Genomic DNA, 27,665 nt, shown 5'->3' on the forward strand with positions numbered 1-27,665 from the left:
ATTCAAACCGAAATAAAGCAAACACAGGATTCAAAGACCACAATAAGGACTCTTCAGAAGGACACAGCAAGGATACCATTATACCTTGGTATTCTAAAAATGGAAAATCTGATTAGATTGAGCCTATAATGTCGTGCCGTCCACCTGAGCACCGCTAGATTTCCGCCTCACTGATGAATAAAACATGTTTTCTGCCTCCGGTATATTATAAAGACCTGAATTTAGTTTCGTTTAAATACCAAATAACCTATTACTGGGTCACATTTACTGATATGTGAAAGCTTGCCAACCTGGGAATGGAAAATAAGATAACGCAATGACACCATGTCCAGTTCATGGTCTTATTTAATGATGATAAATGATATCCAATAATAATTGAAAAAAAGCTACAATAAATGATTCAGGTAATAATTACCTAAATGGAATCGGGCCAGATATGATAAACAGATTGTTGTAAAGCTAGCCATTTTCATGTTTAGTTAAGTGTGTTTGCATGCTAGTTTAGCTAATTAGCACTAAACTTAAAACGGCTACTAAAAATTGCAGTAAATGAACATTGTTTGGGTTTATATATGTGTGTGTGTGTGTTTGTTACGTACGTTATGTAAAGTCCCTGTTTACCCACAAATAAACTGGACAGCCTTTTATTGATAGTGTATCAACATGCCTTTATTAATCAATCAATCAATCAATGTTTATTTATATAGCCCAATATCACAAATGTTAAACCTACAGTTTAAAGGGGAACATGGGAGAAACCTCAGGGAGAGCAACAGAGGAGGGATCCCTCTCCCAGGACGGACAGACATGCAGTAGATACCGTGTGTAAATCGAAAAGATAATACATTTTCCAGCATAGGTTGTCCAAATGTTTGGAAATGCAAGTGTCTATAATAATAAGATGAATCCACGAGGATGTCAGAAGTCCTGTGGGAGCCATCAGGGAAGTAGTATGGTGAGAGTCTGGCAGGAACGCAGTGACAGGTTCAGCCATGACTCGAAGTCCAGGACTCAGGATAGAGGATCCAGGATCCAGGAAACAGGACCGCAGCAACAGGATCAGCCACGACTCAGGATCCCGGCGTAGATAGACAGCATAAAGACATTTGGGGGAAGCTGGGTTATTCGGAACATGAGAGTACACAGGTACAGACAGACAGAAGGAAGAAGTAATTTATTATTTAAACAGAGGAACATTTGTTGCACCTGCATTTATCACGATCTGTGTGGACCTTTGCTCTCTTTCCTTAGTAAAGCCTCGTTGTTTTTTCCGTTCACGCCTTCTTTACAAAATGTGCCTTATCTTATCTTCTCCCTCTTATATTCATATTGTCAGACATATTCTCCTGTGTGCCTGAACATGATGGTATTATACTATAAGACAAGGGTGCAGGTTGCATTTTAAATAATAATAAAAAGACTGTACCAGACTGTGGTTCTGGGTGAGTCTTCTAATGGATTCTAACATTGCCCAAAACTCTAGATAGAAAGGTAAGTAACAAAAGATTTAAAAACCCGGGATAAAAGAACGAGAAAACTGATTGCCAAAAGATTTTGTTTAATTCCGGGCGTCACTGCTACAACCAAATATAACAAACGAGAAATCACAACACGCTGAGGAAAGCTGGAGGGGATGCAATGAAAAGGGAGCAGTTGAGAAAACAAAAGGTCATATTGGAACAGATAATCCTGCCAAGAGAAAGAAAGTTGTTACTCAAAGTGGGATCAGTATTTGTATGTGTTTTTAACAACTTGTAAACCATCTGACCCTGATCAAAACAAAACAATGACTAAGATTAATAAACACCCCTCTCGTGTTCTAAGGAATATAAAGGGAAGCATCTCAGCCCAGATGAACCATTAACCAACACAGTGATAGCGTAAATAGTCCACAGTCGAGGCAAAGGTGTATCTTTATCTGATGCGTGTCTTCTATAAAGGCTCGTCCGTGTCGGCAACAGTTGCAAACAAGGAGTTTACGTTCAAAAAGTGGCAATGCTTTTCTCTGTGGGTCTGAGCCTTGTGGTGCTGCTTTCAGTGGTGGGAGCAGCCACACTGGAGAGGTGAGTCACATCTTGGGTCCAATACTGACTTACAGAAGGCGAATGCAACAAGCCTTACTTTTAAAGACTCTGAAATGGTTGATTAGCACGTGTTATGTCTTCTTGTTCCTCTGTGTCTCATGTATTTGGATGTGCAACAGGGTGGAGTATGACTACTACAAATACCATCCAATGCCAGAGGTGAGAAAGCAGATTCTCGCTCTTACACTTTTTATTTTGAAAGACCACTACACACAGAATCTAATGTGTGTTGTGTGTATTCCACCGCACAGATCACAGACTGGATGGTTCAGGCTGTGAAGGATTACCCTGAAGTTGTGACTATAGTGGAATATGGACAGACCTATGAGAACAGGACTATTAGCTTGCTCAAGGTAAAAGAATGTGTTGACGCATAATTGAGCCATCATTTCCCAGACACAAATGCTTTGGGCTTATGGGAAACCACTCTGAAGGCTGATGAAGTCATTTTCTACAGAATGAGAAGTTGAACCAAAAAGGTTTTCTGTTGCCACTTTTACCATTGATTTCTGAAACAGATCAGAAGTGAGCAAATACCATAATGATACTGGGGTATCGTTGTTTTGTGTGCGTGTCTGTTCTACAGTAGCCAAATAAGAAGCTATATGAATTTGTGTTCCAGATCGGCAATAATACAGGGGAGCAAAAGAAAGCTATCTGGATGGACTGTGGTATACACGCCAGAGAATGGATCGCCCCGGCCTTCTGTCAGTACTTTGTCAGAGAGGTAGTTTAAAAAAAAAACATAATTTTCCTTTAAGTGAATATGATTTTGTACGACATATCCTTCAATATATTAATCTGGCACTTGTGTTTTTCACAAATCAGATCCTTCAAGCATACAAAACGGACCCAAAGATGCAAGCGATGATGACGAATATGGACTTCTATGTCACCCCCGTGCTCAACATAGACGGATACATCCACTCCTGGAAGGACAACACAGTCAGTGCTTGAGTTTGATGAATTTTTATCAAATTACCTTGCTGGGTTAAGCCTCAAGCTCTCGAGCCACAGAAGAGCAGGATATGAGAGAATGATAGTCCTATTAATGCAGAGGCAGTTAAGTTACAGTGAGCTACAATTCAATCAGTGAATAAATTGATTCATGGTGCTCAACACGAGTACCAAATCATCTCGTTTTCAATATAAGATGAATGGGAAAGGATATCAAACAGCAATCCCAGGCAGTATGGAAGTATGTACAAGTGCCCTGTTCATTTCTTAAAGTGGACCTATCATGCTATATTTGAATAATATAGTGTAGGACCATACCTATATAAGGCATATTTATACTTTTTATTTTTCAAAATACCAAACAGATCATGCATTTTAGCCATTCCTCATTTCGGTCAATTTAACACTGTCTTTGCATGGGCTGATTCTGTGAGAACAGACCATCTACAGGCCTGGCATATGTACTACAGCGTCTCCAGCGTTTTCCAACGGCAATGTCCGTGGCTGTCTCCTCCTGATTGGTGGAGTTGGCCCAATAGCCGTAGCGCCACTTCTGTGACGTCATAGAAGTGTTCAAATCTGGATCAGTCTGTATCAGATCCGTTGCAGCCCCTTTTTCTAAGAGATTTGGGTATGGAGCAAAAAAGAGAGGATTGTGTTTTCTGACACTTGGTGAGTTCCCTGGAACACCGGGGACACATTCATGTATAAAAGACGTACAAAAGAACATTTTGCATGATAGGTCACCTTTAATAGAACAATCCGGAACCAACCGATGTAACCGAGTGAACCCTTTTGACCCGTAGACTCGACTGTGGAGGAAGAACAGGTCACCGGGACCTTTAAACTGCACCTGTTACGGCACAGACCTCAACCGCAACTTTAACGCCAACTGGGGCAGTGAGTGTTGTTTTGCTTCTCCATCTGCTCATTTAGACAGCCATTATGCTCTATGTATTGCTCTGATAATCATGGGTAAGTGGGTAGACACATAGATGTTACTGAAGATGTCTAATCACTGCACAATTTGTTTTCGAGTGGTATTCGAGAGCGTTGTAGAGCGCCAAAATGCTGGCATCCTACAATTACCACAATGCAACTGATGCACTACTTGTCACAAGTGAATACCCTTAATAATCTTTCAAATTCCAAAGCCCCAGGTTTGCCTCCTAAAAACGACATACGAAACTGCATTTTCAATGATGTTGCGATGGAAAGGGTATTTCTTTTGACGCATCACAAAAAATACTTTTCCTATCAAAAGCTACTAAATCTTACACACTGAACCTTTAAATATAAAACTTGCTCACCACTAGATAATTCAATTTATTTGGCTGCCTCCACAGCGCTCGGGGTTTCCTTCGACTGCTGCACCAACACCTTCTGCGGGACCAAACCTGTGTCCGAGCCCGAGGCCCAGGCCGTCACTTATTTCGTAGGAAGCCGGAGTGAAGACTTCCTGTGTTTCCTCACCATCCACTCCTACGGCCAGCTGCTCCTGGTTCCATTCGGACACCCCGACTTCACCGCCAGCAACTACGATGAGCTGGTATTTACATCGACACACACAATGATGCATGATTTAAACATGGCTGATTATGAACATACACAATATATACTCAACATAACATCACATAACAATTCAGGATTCAAGAAAATGTGCATAGTTTGTGCCTGATTATCACTACATTAATCAAGAGAATAAGGCATATTGCCATAGAAACTGGGCTCATGCATGTCACAAATACACAGACAATGAGGCAATCTGTAACAGCTCTATTGATAATGGAGAACGAATGGCTGCTTGCTTATAGATGGGAGGCGGATCCAGGTAACAAAAACCTACTGTGGCCACAATTCAGACAGAATTATGCAAAACAGGATTATGTCCATTCGTCTCTGGCGGAGGGTAACAAACAGCAGCATTTATTTTGGCCTGGCAGTCAGGATGCAAAGTCTCTTACATCCGCATGTCAGGGATAATCTGACAAGGTTTTCAATTATTAATCTCATGTTTATAACCCTGAAGCGGAACTTGTTTATGAACATGGAGACTCTAAAATTGTAGATATGGATTGGTACAGAAGCCCTGAGAGGCAATTGAGACAATAAATCCTAGAGATCTGTTTTCTCCTGTGTTTTTAGGAACTAATTAAAAATGTTGCCAGGATATTTTTTTGTTTAAATGGGGCTAAAATCTTTCACGTGATTATTTTCTGATTATTTTTGCGCAAGTGTAAATAGATAAAATTGAATTTTTAAAAGAAGACAAATACAGATGGCATTCTGCTGGATCACTTTTCCACTCCCCATATCATTGTCACACTTACAGTATTTCACTGTCTGGGTGCAAAGGTGTTTCACACTTCCCCACCACAGTGGTTGTTAAAGATAGCTTCACAAGCATGCACTCACAGTTCGGAGACAGCTGAGCCCTGTTTCCTGTTCATTTGGAAAGACGCAAACACCACAGCACCCAGACATGAGGAAGGAGCGTTGATTCCTGTCATTAGGACCACATGAAGGGACTGTGAGCTCCTGGGCGCAGACATGTGAGAGGTTACCCACCCTGTCTACATAGGAACAAGACACACAAATGTAAGGGTTAACTCTGAGTCATTTTGTGTCCCTATGTAATCATGAAGCATCAATTGTGTGTGTATGTAGTCATTTTGGGTATATTTGTGTGAATTTTCTGTCTCCTTGTCGTTTTGAGTCTATTTTTTGGTGCTTTAGATGTGGTCATTTTGTGGTTGTTTTGTGTCCCTTTGTGTGATTTGTTATGTGTTTGCACCTCCTAGTGGTCATTTTGGGAAGACCCTTTGTTAATTGTGGAACTCTGTAAATGTATAACATGTATTTTTAGAGGTTGTGTGTCTCTGTTATTGTTTGTATTGTCATTTTTGCAACTTCAAGTGGTTCGGCTTTTTTTAAATTTTACATATCCTTTTAGTTGTTTTGCATGTATTTTGAGATGTATAACCTTCCTTAGTGCTAATTTGTCTGGTGTTTTGCATGTCTTTGCAGTCATTATGGGTCATTTTGAGACAACTCATTTCAGTTTTTTGTTTTTTTTCTTAAACTGAAGAAAAAGTAAAGCACACAGAGCTAATACAGATGCTTTCAATGAATGTATAACAAATGCTAATGTGTTTCTTCAGATGAAGGTAGGTAGGGGTGCAGCAGACGCCATTCGGAGCGTGCACGGGAAGAACTACACCGTAGGAACCTCACCGGCTGTGTTGTGTAAGTCCACACATCACAGCTGGTCACAGATTTATTTGAATTTGTTGCCGTGCTAGCAGAAAAACAGCAGTGTACCCTCTTTCTACAGACGCCAACTCTGGTTCCTCCAGAGACTGGGCCCGGATGCAGGGGATCCCCTTAAGCTACACCTTTGAGCTGAGAGATGACGGGACGTTTGGCTTCAAGCTTCCCCAGGATCAGATCCAGCCGACCTGCGAGGAGGCCTACAGCGGAGCCCTGCACATCATCACCTACGCCCACGACAAGACCTTTAGTGGGGCCACTGCAACCACCGCTGCAACCCTGTGGAGCCTGCTGTTAGCCTTGGGTGTCACCGGGACCACCCTGATGTGAGGGGGGGGGGAAATAACTCCAGCTGTTTTGCTTTAAGTTTCATTTATCTTGCGTATGTTAGGTTAGGTTCAAGGAGAGCTACAGTTTTTAAGACAAAATGTTTTTTATCCTAATTTTTGTAGATTAATTATGATCAAAAGTATGCCAATGCATTGCAAATACCAATGCACCTTTTATTCAATGTATTATAAATAAATCTATAATTAATCATAGAATTCCATACAAATCTTATTTTAGGCAATGCCTGACACATTAGTATTTCCACAAATCTTTTTTTATTTCATTGAATATGACGACATACAAATAACATCTGGCGCCAAAGAGAAATACAAAATATTAGAGTATTTGAAACGTGTGTCTATATTGTTTTAACCACTTTTTCACAATAATAACATAAATGAACTTTCAAATGAGTGGACATGTCCATAGTGAATGCACATTGCCTTATGATGTCACCTGAAAGACAGTCAAATGATTGACTAACTGATTCTATGTAACTACATCATTTTGGAACAAGTGTTTATACTCTGCAATTGTAAACATACAATTTGTCATACATTTGAAACTAATGGGTAAAATAACCTTGTATCAATGGTACCTTATCAAATTAGTATTGGTCTCGTGTGGTGTTCCACAGGGATAAATCTTAGAACCCTTAAGGCCTTTGAACAGCAGGTCAATATTTTTCATCAGCAACAGAAACTTTACTTAAACCCCGACCCATAATAACCCTAAGGACCCTGAGAAATGCATGCCCCAAAAGTGTCCTATACCCTCTGCTTTCCAGTCCGTCCAGATGTTGACAGCTTTTCCTCACCTCAAGCACTCAATTAACTACACCCTGTAAAATAAAACAGAAATCAACTGCGGTGGTCATAAAACATAGCAAATAATGTCTGAATTCAGCCGTAAAACCGTGGAAAAATATGTTATCTCAGCGGTGCGTGTTCCCCAATCCAAACTTTAAGATGCTATGAGCGAAAGTTAAGCAGGTGACAAAGTATTTTTGACCAGATTCACTTCTGAATATTTAATCCCTCTGACAGACGATATTGCAGTATTTTGTTTTTATATTTTAATAAGTGCAAAGGTCTTTGCAAGCACTCTTCCTCTACCCATATTTTACTCTTATCTTTGATCTCAAGTCAGCGTTGTACTGACATCTACTGGTCAGATGTACCGCGAAACTGTTCTAAAAACACCACGTCTGTCAACCATGAATGGATTACTGAACAGGCAGGGGCCCTGAAGTTAGGGACCCTCCTGGCGTTTACCTACAAAAGGTCACTCCAACAGACATGTACCAACCAGAAAGAGACTCAAAATGACACAAAGAGATGAAGAAAACGACCGCAAACTGACTAAAAAAGGCGAAGTAAAAAAAAAAGATTACGCAAAATTTCATAGATATGTGATGCAACGATACAAAAACAAAAATAGGCTATTAAAACTGAGTGTCTTGTCTCTTCTGTCAGAGAAATAATGGGGCCTTTAGCATGTCTGTGTCCAGGGGCCCATTGTCCATTTACCTTGCCATAGTGGCAGCACATTTAATATTTCATTCAAATTTCATTACGTCCAAGTAAGTAATCTCCATCGAGTGCAATGCCTTTTATGTCAGAAAGACTGTTGGGCTCTGCACAGAATTTCACAGCAGCTGTATACGTTTTTTGGGAGTTTATTTTAAATGAACACAAATACAAAATTAAAACCTACAATTTCATACAAAAATCATTATTTCAAAAAAAGAAATATTTCGCATAAACCTCTGGTTTTTACTGTAATTTACATTAATTACAGCAGAGGGAGCTGTCCTAATCAAGTGAAGAGAGGGCTGTAATCTACTTCCACATTAATGCCCAATCCCAAACCAAGCCCTACGCCCTACCCCTAGACACTACCCCTCCGTTCGCGTGGAGGGTCCGCCACATTAAGTGCTGTTCCAAACCAACGAGTGTGGAGGGGGAGTGGGCTATCAAGCCCTCAAACAGCGAGTCTGCATCGGTGCTGACTTGAGACCGGTCACTATCTGACCAGACTCAACGCTGTGTGTGTCCGTCAGGAAAAACGCTGTTTACAAGGAGTTCCAGCAAACTGCGAGTGTCACTCCACGGAGTTCACTCCGTCACAGAGGGGTAGTGTGTAGGGGTAGGGTTTAGGGAGTGGTTTGGGCTTGGGCCAGTGACACTTGACCCGCCCCCCTCACTCCTCCTCCCCAATTTTCGGGGCCCCATGCTGCGTCCTTAGCATTCGCCTGATACTGCCTATGCCAAGGGCCGGCCCTGCCTTGGTATTCTAAAAATGGAAAATCTGATTGGATTGAACCTATAATGTCGTGCAGTCCACCTGAGCACTGCTACATTTAATAATAATAATAATAATAATAATACATTTCCAAGCGCTTTTTCAGGTGCTCAAAGACGCTTTACAGTGGTGATAAAACGAGATAAAATAGAATAAAAAATTAATAAAACTGCAACACTATAGGTAATAGAATAAAAAATGTATTAAAACAGCAACACAACATAATTCACAAATTAAAAGCCAGTTTGAAGAGGTGTGTTTTGGTCAAAACTGTGGCGCACTTACACTGTAGGTGCGCCGCGTTTGCACTTCAGATGACGCTCCCTCCGCAAAATGAGGCCCCGTCCGCGAGGTGAGGGCCCACGCAGGCTGCGTGATCTGCGGGAGGGGCGGCCCTGTATAATAACGTCATATTAAATGTAGTCATTTGGTCTTTAGCAACAGCTTGTGTCATCGGTGTTCGTTTGAATGCTGCCAGTTTGTTGACGGCCTGTGTGTTGATGGGACTTCTCATGCTCCCCAAATGTTTCCCCTGCCTTTCGCCAGTTGTTAAACCCTCCTTTCACAAAACTCCCATCCCTGATCTTGTCAGCACTGACGAGCACACACAGAAGAAGCACACCGCATTGTCACTTTCTCTTATATAGTGAAGCTTTTTATAGACTGCTTACACTAAACTGCTAACTCAAAAATAGTAACTCAAAATAAAACTTTTGTATTGACTTGTTTAGTGAACTTTTTGGCGTTGCAGTTACAACTCTCCACCAACAGATGGGGGTGCTGCAGCCCCCTCAGCATTTGTCGCTGTTCAGTTGAAGGTAGTTTGTTTGCATCCAGGATTTAATATCTGAGAGACAGTTGGTGAGTGTGGAGTGAGTTGTGACAGTGATGGTTTTTGTGGAGATGTAGAGTTGGATGTCATCCGTGTAGCAGTGATATCGAAGGTTATGGCGGCGGATGATTTTTCCAAGGGGGAGCATAGAGGATGAAGAGGAGGGGACCAAGCACCGAACCCTGGAGGAGGCCTTGGGACAGAGGGGCAGTGGAGGAAGTGAAGTTATTGATGTGGATGAACTGGTGTCTGTTGGTGAGGTATGATTTCAGCCAGGAGAGTGCAGTGTCGGTGATGTTAAGTAATGATTCCAGGCGGGCAGCAGGATGGTGTGATTGATGGTGTTGAACGCTGCTGTGAGGTCGAGAAGGATGAGGATGTTGAGGTTGCCGGAGTCTGAGGAGAGGAGGAGGTCGTTAGTGATTCTGAGGAGGGCTGTTTCTGTGCTATGTTTTGTGCGGAATCCTGATTGAAATTTTTCAAACAGGTTATTGGATCTGAGGTGGGATTTCAGTTGGGAGGCTACAACACGTTTGAGTAGTTCTGATAGGAAGGGGAGATTCCAGATGGGCCGGAAGTTGGACATGATGTCAGGTATGAGTCCAGGACATTTCAGCCTCACTGATGAATAAAACATGTTTTCTGCCTCCGGTGTATTATAAAGACTTAAATATGCCAAATAACCTATTAGTGGGCCACATTACTGATATGTGAAAGCTTGCCAACCTGGGAATGGAAAATAAGATAAGGCAATGACACCATGTCCAGTTCATGGTATATAATGATGATGATAAATGATATCCAATAATAATTGAACAAGCTACAACAAATGTTTTAGGTAATAATTACCTAAATGCATGTATGGAATTGATCCAGAAATGATAAACAGATTGTTGTAAAGCTAGCCATTTTCATTATAGCTAAAGTGGACCTATCATGCTATATTTGAACAATATATTGTAGGGCCATACCTATATAAATATCGTTTTTTTTTCAAAATACCAAACAGATCCTGCATTTTAGCCATGCCTCATTTCGCTCTATTTGCTCTTTCCAGGCCTGTTTTTGCAGGGGCTGATTCTGTGACTTAGCTTTAATGCAAATGAGCTGCAGCTGACCACGCCCCCCTGCAGGAGAGGGGAGCATGCTTTTAGATCAGCTGCTGGGCCGTCAGAAGAGGGGGAGAAAAAGAGATCTCCGTCCTCCGTGTTTTATTCTTATATGATTATATAGAGTCATTATGGCACGTTGTCCACCTCCCTTTGTGCCTTTTTGAGGACAGCCTCTTTGTCCCTTTTAGCCGAGGTTCTACTCCACTCAGCATAAAGACATCAAAGGGAGTAATCCAGGGAGAGCAAATCAGAATCAAAATCATAATCTGCTGGGTCCATAATTGGTCGGTTCATTCTGTTAAAATCACTGTTACGGATTACGGAAAAGGTAGGAACCAAAAGCAGACTACAAAAAAAGTAAAGGTCTATAAACAAAAGCGAACTTTATTAAAAAGCTGAAAAACAAAAACATTCCATGAATCGAAAAAACCTAGATTGTACAAGGTAAAACACACAAAACTGACCGTGACCAACATGGAGGGAGACAGGAGAAACAAACAATGAAGCAACGACAAAACACAGGAAAAGACAAGACTAAGGTTACGTTCCAATAGTCCATTTAGTTTAGGAACCTTTCTAACCACGTGAAATGACGAAGTACGTCAGTGGCAGCCATGATAAATGCCGTTCCAATTCTCCAAATGAAAGGAAAGGAGGTTTCAAACTTCCTTTATAACCTCCTTTACCTTATGAACCACTGGACCTCCCTACCCGAAAGGAGAGGAGAAAATGCTGCCCCACAATGCCTTGCAGCCGCAGCATTTGCGTCACACAACAGTCGGCCGTTCACGGAAACAAACGATTATGACGGAGAAATGATATCATGAGAGTTACGGTGCTTATTAAGCTTTTTAAAATGTATGTGGTAACTTGCCAAAGTGCTTTGTTTTGAACGTTCAACAGTATTATAATCAAAAAGAGAAATATATACGTTAGTTTTTACTGAAATGATCAAATAAAGTCAACATTTCACTGAGCTGTGTGGGGTTTGTTCAACTTTTAAAAGATGTTTGAATGGTGATGTACACAGTGATAGCTGTGTTAAGGACTAACGTTTATAATAAATACATTTGTATTGATTTTAAGATATTTTCATACAATCATAAGTGTTGGGATCATTTGTATTAATGTGGACCGGAGGGAGAGGGTGACGAGCATACATTTAACTTTCCTTTTTTATTTCAATTCCAACTTTGGTCATGAAGAATATGTTTCTCTGTTGTCCACGTTCATAAAGCATAAAACAATAGCATCAGAGCACGGTGCAGAGTCTCTAGATGAGTTTACAGTAGTCCCACGTTCTTATTATACATCCATGTTGTAGTCCGCTGTATAGAACACTGTAGTTTCCATAGTTTCACCACAGCAGCAGACGCACACAATGACGTCCGCTGGCGCATCATAAACACGTCAGATAGTGAGAGTGCATTCGGATTCTCTAAAGTACCGCAGTCTCTTCTCCTAAGTCCTTTTGAATTCTCCTATCCGCTATCGCTTAACCCCGTGACGTTTCACTCAGAGGTCAAGGAATAGGAGATAGGGTTAGAATTTAGGAGCTGATTTTTGGATTATCGGAAAGGCAACCCAGATACAGAGAGTGGTAATCACGGGACAAGAAACACCTGCAAGGGGAGGTAGAAACACAAGGGCAACAGGTGAACACAATTAAACAATCAAACACAGGAGGAAAAACACAGAAAGGCAGACAAGAGACAGGGAGAACAGAACCACAAAACAACACCCATAACAAGACATACAACACAAAAAACATCAAGATCGTGACAATTAACCAACACAGTGATAGTGGAAGTAGTCCAGGGCTGAGGCAAAGGTGTATCTTTATCTGATGCGTGTCTTCTATAAAGGCTGGTCCGTGTCGGCAACAGTTGCAAACAAGGAGTTTACGTTCAAAAACTGGCAATGCTTTTCTCGGTGGGTCTGAGCCTTGTGGTGCTGCTTTCAGTGGTGGGAGCAGCCACAGTGGAGAGGTGAGTCACATCTTCGGTCAAATGCTGACTTAAAGAAGGCGAATGCATCAAGCCTTACTTTTAAAGACTCGGTGTTATGTCTTCTTGTTCCTCTGTGTCTCATGTATTTGGATGTGCAACAGGGTGGAGTATGACTACTACAAATACCATCCAATGCCAGAGGTGAGAAAGCAGATTCTCACTATTACACTTTTTATTTTGACAGACCACTAAACACAGAATCTAATGTGTGTTGTGTGTATTCCACCGTACAGATCACAGACTGGATGGTTCAGGCTGCAAATAATTAACCTGAAGTTGTGACTATAGTGGAATATGGACAGACCTATGAGAAGAGGACTATTAGCTTGCTCAAGGTAAAAACAACAATGAAGGCTGATGAAGTCATTTTCTACAGAATGAGATGTTGAAGCAAAGATGTTGTCTGTTGCCACTTTTACCATTGATTTCCGACACAGATAAAAAATGAGCAAATACCATAATGATACTGGGGTGTATTGTTGTTTTGTGTGTGTGTTTGTGTTCAACAGTAGCCAAATAAGAAGCTATATCTGGTTACCATTTCACAATGAACCCTCTTTTTCATAATCAGTAGATTTTCTAAAAACTGTTCGGAAACTATTGAACCAATGTGTAAACACTTAAATGTTTTGTATTTCAAACAATGTCCAACATGGTTATGGATAATCTTGTTGTGAAGGCATGGCTGAGGTCAAATGCCTTGTTCAAGTTGATGTACAACATATTCTTTTGAAATAAATATTATATATCTGAACAAATGCGCTGCAAGAATTATTCTTAATTTATGTAAACTTGCAATTAGAAGTCAATATAACTAATAGATCTACTGTAAGTTGAAATAAATGTATTACAATCTTCTTAACTTGAAATGATGAGTTATATAAATGCAGAACTTGAAAATGTGAGTTATAATAATACTGAAATGTGAGTTTATTTGACGAGGTAAATAAGGTTTTATTTGCACTGATAATGTAAGATTGGTAATTTTTTCAACTCTGAGTGTAAAGTTAAATCAACTTAGACAACTTGCAAAACAATGTTAACACAACTAGAACCTTTAAGTCATATCAACTATATTTACTTGCATTAATGAGTTTAAACAAAGATTGTCTTCAAGTTGACCTGATTTGCTTTTTCAAGGCAGCAGGTGAATTTTCATTTGCAAGTTGAACTGACATGAAATGTTTTACAGTGTATATGAATTTGTGTTCCAGATTGGCGTTAATACGGGGGAGAAAAAGAAAGCTATCTGGATGGACTGTGGTATACATGCCGGAGAATGGATCGCCCCGGCCTTCTGTCAGTACTTTGTCAGAGAGGTAATTTTTAAAAAAACATTTTCCTTTAAGTGAATATGATTTTGTACGACATATCCTCCAATATATTAATCTGGCACTTGAGTTTTTCACAAATCAGATCCTTCAAGCATACAAAACGGACCCAAAGATGCAAGCGATGATGATGACGAATATGAACTTCTATGTCACCCCCGTGCTCAACATAGACGGATACATCCACTCCTGGAAGGACAACACAATCAGTGCTTGAGTTTGATGGATTTTTATCAAATTACCTTGCTGGGTTAAGCCTCAAGCTCTCGAGCCACAGAAGAGCAGGATATGAGAGAATGATAGTCCTATTTAAAGCAGAGGCAGTTAAGTTACAGTGAGCTACAATTCAATCAGTGAATAAATTGATTCATGGTGCTCAACACGAGTACCAAGTCATCTCGTTTTCAATATAAGATGAATGGGAAATTATATCAAACAGAAATCCCAGGCAGTATGGAAGTATGTACAAGTGCCCTGTTCATTTCTTAATAGAACAACCCAGAACCAACCGATGTAACCGAGTGAACCCTTTTGACCCGTAGACTTGAGTGTGGAGGAAGAACAGGTCACCGGGACCTTTAAACTGCACCTGTTACGGCACAGACCTCAACCGCAACTTTAACGCCAACTGGGGCAGTGAGTGTTGTTTTGCTTCTCCATCTGCTCATTTAGACAGCCATTATGCTCTATGTCAGGGGTCCCCAAACTTTTTTCTCTGGGGGCCACATTATCGTTCCTGACTGTGATGAGGGGCCGGGATCGATCATGTGGGCTGTATACTAGGCCACTGCCTGTTATAGCCATAATTTCTAGCACAAAATAGTTCATCATTACAAGTGATTTGCAAAAGAAGTGAGTACTTCACATGTTTTTCAATTTGAAATACCACAGGTATTCCTTTTATTTTCTAATAACAACCATGTAAAAATAGCAAGGAAAGGTTAGAAAAACATGGTGATTGACAGTTTATGAGTGATACAATAGAAATGGTAGGCCTATATTACAGTGAGATGAGAAATCATCAAGACAAGAAACTTGGTGAACAATATATCAACTAACCAACTCTTATTTGTATATTCAGGTGAGATTTTTTTTGTTCAAGGTGAAAATGCAATGAGCACCCAAACACTTTTACAGCACAATTATCATCCCTTTGAAATAGGAGATTAAGATGAGGGGCAGTGCATAAAGAGGAGAAAGAGGAGAGAGAGGAGAGAGAGGGAGAGAGAGAGACAACGATGGAGAGGCAGATGCTGAGAGAAGAGATTGGGAGGAGAGACTGAGCAGTAAACCCTCGGCAGGTTAAACTAGAAGAGAGTAACAGAATGGGAAGTCAGCAATATGTGCAGTAGGTGAACTGAATTGGTACTTGTAGCCAGGGTGGAAGGAAGGATGGATGGGCAGTGATCTTTGAGGTCAGCAGTTGCAGTCCCCTCTCTTGCTGCCTGGAAACCTGGCATAAAGGGATGACATTGGACACATTCAGTAAATTACATAAATATGCTGCCTGTTGTTCCTTGTGATGTGATTTTACAAATACAGTGTAGCATTATTCATTAAAATTCATTAAAAACATTAATCATATTTCATAAAAAAATCATAGTTCATGTTTACAGCCATATAAAATTGTAATAGTTAAAATCAGTATATTTACCATATCAGTGTGAACTGTGTGCTTGCTTCTGGCTGGTGAGAAGTCCGATGTCTGGGTGTAGCCTAGTGGTTGCCAGTCTCAAAGTTTGATGCAAATGTTCATCTGAGAGTCTGTTCCTCGTTGGATTTTTTTATTTGCTTCATGCGGGAAAACGTCTGCTCGCAGGTGTAGGTGCTGCCAAAAACGGTACACATCTTCAGAGCATGTTGTTTAATGTTTGGATAAGTGCCCTCTGGTAGCTCAGCATTGAACTCAAGGAGGTGGTCAGGCTTGAATGCGTCTTTAAGGACATCACAATTCTGCAGCTCGGCTAGTTCAAACTGAAGAGAGGGAAGTGCGTCGTCAATGTCAGCAGCAAAGGGGTTCTGGAACACACTTATGTCTTTGTTGTTGACATGAAGCTCGCGGAAGCGCACACTGAACTCTCGCTGCAGCATCTCCAGGGCATCTTTGCACTTCGCGACTGGAAAAGGGGCGGCTGGTTTCTCGGCGCAGTAGCTTTGGGTGGCAGGGAGATGTGTGAAGTCCAGCTTTTGGACCAGTCGCACAAGGAGCTGCAGTTTGACCTTGAATGCTTTTATGTGGGAATACATGTCGCTGATGAGATTCCCTTTGCCTTGGAGCTGTAGGTTGAGGTGGTTCAACAGTTCAGTCACATCAGTTAAAAACGCGAGGTCCCATTTCCACTCCGGGTCGGTCAGCTCCCGTACCGTTTCACCTTTAGACTGGAGGAAGGTGTTGATTTCGGGCAGCAGGTCGTAGACACGGCGCAATACTTTGCCTCGACTTAACCACCGGATTTCGGTGTAGTACAGCACATCCTGGTGAGCAGACCCCAGCTCGGAGAGAAAGGCCTGGAACTGCCTGTGTTTCAGCCCATTTTTCCGGATGTAGTTGACACAGTGCACAACCACCTTCATCACAGACGCCCACTTCAAAACTTTGCAGCACAGCGCTTGCTGGTGAATCAGGCAGTGGACTTGAATCGGTGGGGTGAGACCTCGTTCCTCGAACTCGCCGTTCAAGCGCCCTACTAGACCCCTCGTAGATCCGACCATGCTAGGCGCACCATCTGTAGTGACACTGGCAAAATTAGCCCATTGCAGACCAAGTTCGCCCATTGTTTTGCACACTTCGACAAAAAGGTCTTCTCCAGTTGTTGTGCCTTTTAGGCTTCTCAGTGATGCCAGCTCCTCTGACACTTCAAAACGTGTGTTGACTCCACGAATAAAAATCAACAGTTGTGCCGTGTCCTGTACGTCATTACTTTCATTCATGGCTAAAGCAACACTTGAATTCTGCGGCTCTCTCTCTCAGTTGGTCAAACACGTTTCCCCCCCATCTCCTCAATTCGTCTCGTCATCGTTTGTGCTGAGAGACTCACCCCACGGAAGGCATCTGTCTTCTCGGGACACACTTCCTCGGCCACAGCCAGCATCATGGCCTTCCCGAATTCTCCGTCTGTGAACGGCTTGCCGTGGGTAGCCAGTAGGTTAGCTACTTTGTAGCTAGCTCGGACAGCAGCCAGGTTGACCCGGGATTGACGAAGGAAGGCATCCTGTTGAACAGCTAGTCCGCCTTTCAGACGCCGAACCTTATCATCTCTCGCTAGCCCGCTCAAGCTAGCATACTCTCTGTGCCGGGTTTCGTGATGGCGGCGAAGGTTGAATTCTTTAAACACGGCCACATTTTCTTTACATATAATACAAATGGCACGGTCCTTCCATGGAACAAAAAAATAATCCTTGGTCCATTGTTCTTTAAAAACCCGACACTCTCTGTCAATTTTCCTCACTTTACTGCACGCCATTACACTGCTGTTCAACTGTAGCATAATATTTTCTGCGCATGACTTCGATCAGCTTGTAAGGTGGCGGAAATTCGGTCATAAACATACGTCATATAAATAATACAGACACACATATTAAATTATATAAAATATAAATGGTTAATAAAAAAATATTTTAGTGTTAAAAAAACAAGATGCAAATGTAACAGATGTCAACCAGAACGTTACATAACGTTGCTTTTAAAGCGTGATAGAGGCGCTGGCGATCTGATTGACAGTTCCACTGTTTGGCTCATGGCCACTACCAGAGCCGCTCTGGCCACTACATACTGACGGCCTCGAGTTCTAATCTCAGGTGACGGAATGAACAGCGATTACCGCCCTCGTCTGGAGAGTCATGTTATTATTTCACAAAACAAGTTGGACAACTAAAATAAAATATTTGAAAAAATATTTTATAATTTTTTTTTTTTTTTTTTTTCTTCTTTGGGCCAGTTCAAATGGTGAGGTGCAGAGAGGTGGAGGGCCAGTCAAAGGGGCGTGGCGGGCCGTATGCGGCCCGCGGGCCGTAGTCTGGGGAACCCTGCTCTATGTATTGCTCTGATAATCATGGGTATCACACATAGATGTTACTGAGCGTTGTAGAGCGCCAAAATGCTTGCATCCTACAATTACCACAATGCAACTGATGCACTACTTGTCATAAGTGAATACCCTTAATAATCTTTCAAATTCCAAAGCCCCAGGTTTGCCTCCTAAAAACGACATACGAAACTGCATTTTCAATGATGTTGCGATGGAAAGGGTATTTCTTTTGACGCATCACAAAATATACTTTTCCTATCAAAAGCTACTAAATCTCACACACTGAACCTTTAAATATAAAACTTGCTCACCACTAGATAATTCAATTTATTTGGCTGCCTCCACAGCGCTCGGGGTTTCCTTCGACTGCTGCTCCAACACCTTCTGCGGGATCAAACCTGTGTCCGAGCCCGAGGCCGAGGCCGTCACTTATTTCGTAGGAAACCGGAGTGAAGACTTCCTGTGTTTCCTCACCATCCACTCCTACGGCCAACTGCTCCTGGTTCCATTCGGACACCCCAACTTCATCGCCAGCAACTACGATGAGCTGGTATTTACATCGACACACACAATGATGCATGATTTACACATGGCTGATTATGAACATACACAATATATACTCAACATAACATCACATAACAATTCAGGATTTAAGAAAAGTGTATGTGCATAGTTTGAGAACGAATGGCTGCTTGCTTATAGATGGGAGGCGGATCCAGGTAACAAAAACCTACTGTGGCCACAATTCAGACAGAATTATGCAAAACAGGATTATGTCCATTCGTCTCTGGCGGATGGAAACAAACAGCAGCATTTATTTTGGCCTGGCAGTCAGGATGTAAAGTCTCTTACATCCGCATGTCAGGGATAATGTGACAAGGTTTTCAATTATTAATCTCATGTTTATAACCCTGAAGCGGAACTTGTTTATGAACATGGAGACTCTAAAATTGTAGATATGGATTGGTACAGAAGCCCTGAGAGGCAATTGAGACAATAAATCCTAGAGATCTGTTTTCTCCTGTGTTTTTAGGAACTCATTAAAAATGTTGCCAGGATATTTTTTTGTTTAAATGGGGCTAAAATCTTTCACGATTATTTTCAGATTATTTTTGCGCAAGTGAACCTCCAGATAAAATTGAATTTTTTAAAAGAAGACAAATACAGATGGCATTCTGCTGGATCACTTTTCCACTCCCCATATCATTGTCACACTTACAGTATTTCACTGTCTGGGTGCAAAGGTGTTTCACACTTCCCCACCACAGTGGTTGTTAAAGATAGCTTCACAAGCATGCACTCACAGTTCGGAGACAGCTGAGCCCTGTTTCCTGTTCATTTGGAAAGACGCAAACACCACAGAACCCAGACATGAGGAAGGAGCGTTGATTCCTGTCATTAGGACCACATGAAGGGACTGTGAGCTCCTGGGCGCAGACATGTGAGAGGTTACCCACCCTGTCTACATTGGAACAAAACACACAAATGTAAGGGTTAACTCTGAGTCATTTTGTGTCCCTATGTAATCATGAAGCATCAATTGTGTGTGTATGTAGTCATTTTGGGTATATTTGTGTGAATTTTCTGTCTCCTTGTCGTTTTGAGTCTATTTTTTGGTGCTTTAGATGTGGTTGTTTTGTGTGATTTGTTATGTGTTTGCACCTCCTAGTGGTCATTTTGGGAAGACCCTTTGTTAATTGTGCAACTCTGTAAATGTATAACATATTTTTAGAGGTTGTGTGTCTCTGTTATTGTTTGTATTGTCATTTTTGCAACTTCAAGTAGTTAGGCTTTTTTTTGAAATTTTACATATCCTTTTAGTTGTTTTGCATGTATTTTGAGATGTTTAACATTTCTTAGTGCTCATTTTTTGTTGTTTTGCATGTTTTTGCAGTCATTATGGGTCATTTTGAGACAACTCATTTCAGTTTCTTTTCTTACACTAAAGAAAAAGTACAGCACAAAGAGCTAATACAGATGCTTTCAATGACTGTATAACAAATGCTAATGTGTTAATTCAGATGAAGGTAGGTAGGGGTGCAGCAGACGCCAGTCGGAGCGTGCACGGGAAGGACTACACCGTAGGAACCTCACCGGATGTGTTGTGTAAGTCCACACATCACAGCTGGTCACAGATTTATTTGAATTTGTTGCCGTGCTAGCAGAAAAACAGCAGTGTACCCTCTTTCTACAGACGCCAACTCTGGTTCCTCCAGAGACTGGGCCCGGATGCAGGGGATCCCCTTAAGCTTCAGCTTTTGAGCTGAGAGATAACGGGACGTTTGGCTTCGAGCTTCCCCAGGATCAGATCCTGACCTGCGAGGAGGCCTACAGCGGAGCCCTGCACATCATCACCTACGCCCACGACAAGACCTTTAGTGGGGCCACTGCAACCACCGCTGCAACCACTGCTGACACCACCGCTGCAACCACCATTTTAGGCAATGCCTGACACATTAGTATATCCACAAATCTTTTTTTATTTCATTGAATAGGACGACATACAAATAACATCTGGCGCCAAAGAGAAATATAAAGTAATAGAATATTTGAAACGTGTCTATATTGTTTTAACCACTTTTTCACCATAATAACATAAATGAACTTTCAAATGAGTGGACATGTCCATAGTGAATGCACATTGCCTTATGATGTCACCTGAAAGACAGTCAAATGACTGACTAACTGATTCTATGTAACTACATCATTTTGGAACAAGTGTTTATACTCTGTAATTGTAAACATACAATTTGTCATACATTTGAAACTAATGGGTAAAATAACCTTGTATCAATGGTACCTTATCAAATTAGTATTGGTCTCGTGTGGTGTTCCACAGGGATAAATATTAGAACCCTTAAGGCCTTTGAACAGCAGGTCAATATTTTTCATCAGCAACTGAAACTTCACTTAAACCCCGACCCATAATAACCTTAAGGACCCTGAGAAATGCATGCCCCAAATTGGCTATAGCCTACCCTCTGCTTTCCAGTCCGTCCAGATGTTGACAGCTTTTCCCCACCTCAAGCACTCAATTAACTACACCCTGTAAAATAAAACAAATCAACTGTGGAAGTGATCATAAAACAAACACTGAATTCAGCCGTAAAACCGTGGAAAAATATGTTATCTCAGCGGTGCGTGTTCCCCGATCCAAACTTTAAGATGCTATGAGCGAGGTTTTGCGTGCACACACAGACAGGCACATTTTAAGCGTGTGTCTGAGTGCAACAGAGCGACCTGCCTTCCTCGTCTAAAAGCATCAGTGCTTTCATCCTTCATTACGAAGAAACAGCCCATTATGTGAGCTTTGATTCTGTCTGGGACACACACTGGGTTTGTGCACACAGCACCGAAACTGAGACAGGTCTTGTCTCTGTATCTTATGAGCAGCTTGAGAACAGACAAAATGTGCATGTCAGCAAAGAAGTGGGAACAAAGAGTTGCAAGTGTTTTAAATTCATGGTATAACCAGCAGCCAGACTAACAAAGCTGAATAAAGAGAAAGCTGCTCTCCTACACTAACTAATCTCAAAGGGATTCAACTTTAAGATCTTAAAAGTCTGGCTTTTTTTATTAAGGAATGTTCAAGTTAAGCAGGTGACAAAGTATTTTTGACCAGATTCACTTCTGAATATTTAATCCCTCTGACAGACGATATTGCAGTATTTAGTTTTTATATTTTAATGAGTGCAAAGGTCTTTTCAAGCACTCTTCCTCTACCCATATTTTACTCTTATCTTTGATCTCAAGTCAGCGTTGTACTGACATCTACTGGTCAGATGTAACGCGAAACTGTTCTAAAAACCACCACGTCTGTCAACCATGAATGGATTACTGAACAGGCAGAGGCCCTGAAGTTAGGGACCCTCCTGGCATTTACCTACAAAAGGTCACTCCAACAGACATGTACCAACCAGAAAGAGACTCAAAATGACACAAAGAGATGAAAACGACCGCAAACTGACTAAAAAAGGCGAAGTAAACAAAAGAAAATTATGCAAAATCTCATAGATATGTGATGCAACAATAAAACAACAAAAATAGGCTATTAAAACTGAGTGTCTTGTCTCTTCTGTCAGAGAAATAATGGGGCCTTTCGCATGTCTGTGCCCAGGGGCCCATTGTCCATTGACCTTGCCATAGTGGCAGCACATTTAATATTTCATTCAAATTTCATTACGTCCAAGTAGGTAATCTCCGTAGAGTGCAATGCCTTTTATTTCAGAAAGACTGTTGGGCTCTGCACAGAATTTCACAGCAGCTGTATACGTTTTTTGGGAGTTTATTTTAAATGAACACAAATACAAAATTAAAACCTACAATTTCATACAAAAATCATTATTTCAAAAAAAGAAATATTTCGCATAAACCTCTGGTTTTTACTGTAATTTACATTAATTACAGCAGAGGGAGCTGTCCTAATCAAGTGAAGAGAGGGCTGTAATCTACTTCCACATTAATGCCCAATCCCAAACCAAGCCCTACGCCCTACCCCTAGACACTACCCCTCCGTTCGCGTGGAGGGTCCGCCACATTAAGTGCTGTTCCAAACCAACGAGTGTGGAGGGGGAGTGGGCTATCAAGCCCTCAAACAGCGAGTCTGCATCGGTGCTGACTTGAGACCGGTCACTATCTGACCAGACTCAACGCTGTGTGTGTCCGTCAGGAAAAACGCTGTTTACAAGTAGTTCCAGCAAACTGCGAGTGTCACTCCACGGAGTTCACTCCGTCACAGAGGGGTAGTGTGTAGGGGTAGGGAGGAGGGAGTGGTTTGAGCTTGGGCCAGTGACACTTGACCCGTCCCCCTCACTCCTCCTCCCCAATTTTCGGGGCCCCATGCTGCGCCCTTAGCATTCGCCTATACTGCCTATGCCAAGGGCCGGCCCTGCCTTGGTATTCTAAAAATGGAAAATCTGATTGGATTGAACCTATAATGTCGTGCAGTCCACCTGAGCACCGCTACATTTAATAATAATAATAATAATAATAATACATTTCCAAGCGCTTTTTCAGGTGCTTAATGATGCTTTACAGTGGTGATAAAACAAGATAAAATAGAATAAAAAAATAATAAAACAGCAACACTATAGGTAATAGAATAAAAAATGTATTAAAACAGCAATACAACATAATTCACAAATTAAAAGCCAGTTTGAAGAGGTGTGTTTTGGTAAAAACTGTGGCGCACTTACACTGTAGGTGCGCCGCGTTTGCGCTTCAGATGACGCTCCCTCCGCAAAATGAGGCCCCGTCCGCGAGGTGAGGCCCCACGCAGGCTGCGTGATCTGCGGACAGATGCAGGACTTTTACACGCCTGTTATCTGACCGACAGGTCCGCACGCACTCTCCAGCTGAAACTCTCTCGTCTTATTAATTTAAGCATTTCTTATTAATGTATGCAGTCAAAATCCTCAAGTTTCTGCTTCAAGGAAGCACTCTGTGCAATGGTCTCTTTGTCCCTTCCCTGCTCTGTCATTATCCTGTCAAAAGCGATACAGAGCGACCCGCGTCCTTCATGGATGGCCTGTACTGCGCGGCTTTTAAAGTTCCACCTCACAGCAGAACCCCCTGGTACACGCACAGCTCGATCAACTTCAGACAGTAGTGCTGATCTCTTACATGAACGTGAGAAAAAATTGTGGAAGGCATCGAGATTGGCAAAAAACAGTTTGGCTGCTTGAATGTTGTTTGTGCCTTAGCATAACAGTGGATGAATAGCGCATTGGGGCAGTGTGCTTTCACTAAAGCCTGAACGCCACCGTGCTGTCCGCTCATGCAGAAATGAGCTCCGTCATAAGTCTGACAAATCAATTTGTTTGTTGGACTGTAGTTCCCGATGGCTCTCATGACAACTGATGTTACAGCTTTTGCGTCTCTTTCTAAGCCGACATCAAAAAAGCAGAGGAAACGTTCACACACACTGCCTTTTTCATTCACGTATCTGATTATGATAGTGAGTTGGCACTTATTGGAGATGTCTGATGTGTCATCCACTTGTACAGCAATGAAAGGACAAATCTTTATTTCTTTATCAGTCTCATCCTGGATACAACGAGCTATGCTCTCAATGATGTCATTTTGTATGGAGTTTCATCTGCTTTAATTTTTAGTTGCTGCTGTAGCGGAAGTTTAGTGAAGTTATGCTTAATTAAGTATGCCAAATCTCCTCCCTCCATCATGCTTCATTTGCTTGATCATTTCTAACGGCGGTGATGACAGTTACAGTACTACGTAGTAAAACTGATGTCGATGCGATTTGATTGGATTGTGAGGAAAGGGATTTTGCCTCACAATCCAATCAAATCGCCAGCCTCCAGGGGAAGCCGGAGGCGGCCTGCTTCCCTTTGCATGGCCCTGACCAATCACAGATTGGCAGGGGCATGACGTGGCCTCATCTGATTGGTCAATCCCTCCATTTTTTTTCACCAAGGGAAGCCAGATTTGGCTGGCCTCCTCTCGCAACACTGAATGCAATCTACTGTTTCACCATAACATCTAGAGGGGCGCTGTTTCACTCTTTGTAAAATACTCAATGAGAATGGGAGAGAGACGGAGAGACGGTCCGGCAGGAACACACAGCAAAGGAGAATTACCGAAACAAAACAAAGTGTTTTTATTTATTTATTTAAATTATAACTACAATCAGAAAAAACAGGGGAAGCCTGGCTTCCCTTGGCCTCCGGGAGAAAACGCCACTGGTCATTTGGTCTTTAGCAACAGCTTGTGTCATCGGTGTTCGTTTGAATGCTGCCAGTTTGTTGACGGCCTGTGTGTTGATGGGACTTCTCATGCTCCCCAAATGTTTCCCCTGCCTTTCGCCAGTTGTTAAACCCTCCTTTCATAAAACTCCCATCCCTGATCTTGTCAGCACTGACGAGCACACACAGAAGAAGCACACCGCATTGTCACTTTGTCTTATATAGTGAAGCTTTTTATAGACTGCTTACACTAAACTGCTAACTAAAAAATAGTAACTCAAAATAAAACTTTTGTATTGAATTGTTTAGTGAACTTTTTGGCGTTGCAGTTACAACTCTCCACCAACAGATGGGGGTGCTGCAGCCCCCTCAGCACCCCCCCCTTCCCACGTCCATGGATATATTGCAGTTTATTTAGAATTTTGGATGATGAGCCATACAGGATGCTGTTACAATGGTCTAGTCTTGAAGTGATGAATGCGTGGAGAAGGGTTTCAGCAGCCGGGAAGGAGAGTGAGGGGCGGAGGCGGGCAATGTTTTTTAGATGGAAGAAGGCGGTCCTGGTGATATGGTTTATGTGTTTACCGAATTTGATCTTGCTGTCAAAAATTACTCCAAGGTTGCGAATGTGAGGAGAGGGGGTTAGAGTGGTGTTGTTAAGGGTGAGGTTGAAGTTCTGGGTGGTTTTGGTGCGGGATGTGGGTCCGATTATGATAATATCTGATTTTTCGCTGTTCAGTTGAAGGTAGTTTGTTTGCATCCAGGATTTAATTTCTGAGAGACAGTTGGTGAGTGTGGAGTGAGTTGTGGTTTTTGTGGAGATGTAGAGTTGGATGTCATCCGCGTAGCAGTGATACTGAAGGTTATGGCAGCGGATAATTTTTCCAAGGGGGATCTGTTAAGGAAATCTTAGACCTAGTCAATACTGTGGAGATATACAATTAGAAGGATCAATCAATAAACTGGTGAAACAAACAGAGTTGTCTTTCTGGTTCTTTATTCGAGGCGCCTCGAAGGCACAGGTCTCACAGAGTATAGGATAGTCTGCAGGAGGGTGCACAATAGTCACAGAATAGCAAAGCTTATACAAGATAGGGCAGACAGAGTTTTGTGTAGCTAGGCGAAACGCCTCAGAAATCTGCTTTCACACGGATGTCTCATATTGTTATTAGACACCTGTGTCCTTGAGCTGTAGAAAGTATAACGGTTATCAGAATATGGAAGTTCAAACTTTGTGTGAAGAGGAGTAGTTTCAACATAGTCTGCCAAATCAGCTCTGTGGCCTTGAAGCGCTTAAGAATAATAACCCTCATTAGAGTATGCAGAGAAAACAGCACATATCAGGAAATGGTACAGTAGTGTTAGAAAATGCTTTTAGAAGCATTTGGTCTAGCATATAAGGTAACATAAGAAATTGCCACTACAGAGCATGTAGAGGATGAAGAGGAGGGGACCAAGCACCGAACCCTGGAGGACGCCTTGGGACAGAAGGGCAGTGGAGGAAGTGAAGTTATTGATGTGGATGAACTGGTGTCTGTTGGTGAGTTATGATTTCAGCCAGGAGAGTGCAGTGTCGGTGATGTTAAGTAATGATTCCAGGCGGGCAGCAGGATGGTGTGATTGATGGTGTTGAACGCTGCTGTGAAGTCGAGGAGGATGAGGATGTTGAGGTTGCCGGAGTCTGAGGAGAGGAGGAGGTCGTTAGTGATTCTGAGGAGGGCTGTTTCTGTGCTACGTTTTGTGCGGAATCCTGATTGAAAGGGTTCAAACAGGTTATTGGATCTGAGGTGGGATTTCAGTTGGGAGGCTACAACACGTTCGAGTAGTTTTGATAGGAAGGGGAGATTCCAGATGGGCCGGAAGTTGGACATGATGTCAGGTGTGAGTCCAGGACATTTCAGCCTCACTGATGAATAAAACATGTTTTCTGCCTCTGGTATATTATAAAGACCTACATTTAGTTTTGTTTAAGTGCCAAATAACCTATTACTGGGCCATATTTACTGATAGCCTATGTGAAAGCTTGCCAACCTGGTAATGGAAAATAAGATAACGCAATGACACCATGTCCAGTTCATGGTCTTATATAATGATGATGATCAATGGTATCCAATAATAATTGAACAAGCTACAACAAATGTTTTAGGTAATAATTACCTAAATGCATGTATGGAATCAGGCCATAAATGATAAACAGATTGTTGTAAAGCTAGCCATTTTCATGTTTAGTTAAGTGTGTTTGCATGCTAGTTTAGCTAATTAGCACTAAACTTAAAACGGCTACTAAAAATTGCAGTAAATGAACATTGTTTGAGTTTATATATGTGTGTTACGTATACGTTATGTAAAGTCCCTGTTTACCCACACATAAAACTGGACAGCCTTTTATTTTATAGTGTATCAACATGCCTTTATTTAAACAGAGGAACCTGTGTTGAACCTGCATTTATCACAATCTGTGTAGACCATTGTTTTTTCCGTTCATGCCTTCTTTACAAAATGTGCCTTATCTTAACTTCTCCCTCTTATATTCATATTGTCAGACATATTCTCCTGTGTGGCTGAACATGATGGTATTATACTATAAGACAAGGGTGCAGGTTGCATTTAAAAAAAAAAGACTATACCAGACTGGTTCTGGGTGAGTCTTCTAATGAATGGATGAATGGACTTTCTTTCTCTTGGCGGGATTATCTGTTCCAGTATG

At 41.7% G+C, this 27,665-nt stretch overlaps 2 protein-coding genes and 1 pseudogene across 3 annotated transcripts; 2 read left to right on the plus strand and 1 right to left on the minus strand.

Moving 5' to 3' along the window:
- Window positions 1–1,873: 1,873 nt before the first annotated feature.
- On the plus strand, window positions 1,874–7,054 carry LOC307031560 (carboxypeptidase O-like). Its single transcript, XM_079668765.1, has 9 exons — window positions 1,874–2,063; window positions 2,204–2,243; window positions 2,336–2,437; window positions 2,707–2,811; window positions 2,913–3,029; window positions 3,848–3,941; window positions 4,388–4,590; window positions 6,203–6,287; window positions 6,376–7,054. Exons 1-9 carry the CDS (start codon window positions 1,996–1,998, stop codon window positions 6,639–6,641), a joined length of 1,080 nt encoding a protein of 359 aa, XP_079524891.1. The 5' UTR covers window positions 1,874–1,995; the 3' UTR covers window positions 6,642–7,054.
- A 5,503-nt stretch (window positions 7,055–12,557) lies between these two features.
- LOC307031573 (carboxypeptidase O-like) lies at window positions 12,558–21,286 on the plus strand (annotated as a pseudogene). The gene is made up of 9 exons (XR_013810616.1): window positions 12,558–12,877; window positions 13,000–13,039; window positions 13,132–13,233; window positions 14,113–14,217; window positions 14,315–14,438; window positions 14,779–14,865; window positions 18,605–18,807; window positions 20,279–20,363; window positions 20,452–21,286. The product of XR_013810616.1 is annotated as a carboxypeptidase O-like (transcript).
- On the minus strand, window positions 15,030–18,074 carry LOC307031555 (general transcription factor II-I repeat domain-containing protein 2-like). Its single transcript, XM_079668757.1, has 2 exons — window positions 15,884–18,074; window positions 15,030–15,682 (listed from the first exon to the last, which is right to left on the minus strand). Exon 1 carries the CDS (start codon window positions 17,158–17,160, stop codon window positions 15,982–15,984), a length of 1,179 nt encoding a protein of 392 aa, XP_079524883.1. The 5' UTR covers window positions 17,161–18,074; the 3' UTR covers window positions 15,030–15,682; window positions 15,884–15,981.
- Window positions 21,287–27,665: the final 6,379 nt, after the last annotated feature.

Source organism: Notothenia rossii (genome assembly GCF_949606895.1).
Source record: "Notothenia rossii genome assembly, chromosome: 3".
Lineage (NCBI taxonomy): Eukaryota > Metazoa > Chordata > Actinopteri > Perciformes > Nototheniidae > Notothenia > Notothenia rossii.

Excerpts from the sequence above, each read along its gene's own strand:
- LOC307031560 (XM_079668765.1), top strand. The coding sequence starts at position 1,996 with ATGCTTTTCTCTGTGGGTCTGAGCCTTGTGGTGCTGCTTTCAGTGGTG. Across the intron at positions 3,942-4,387 it reads CTTTAACGCCAACTGGGGCA|CGCTCGGGGTTTCCTTCGAC; the intron begins GTGAGTGTTGTT and ends CTGCCTCCACAG. Across the intron at positions 6,288-6,375 it reads AACCTCACCGGCTGTGTTGT|ACGCCAACTCTGGTTCCTCC; the intron begins GTAAGTCCACAC and ends CTCTTTCTACAG.
- LOC307031555 (XM_079668757.1), bottom strand. The coding sequence starts at position 17,160 with ATGAATGAAAGTAATGACGTACAGGACACGGCACAACTGTTGATTTTT.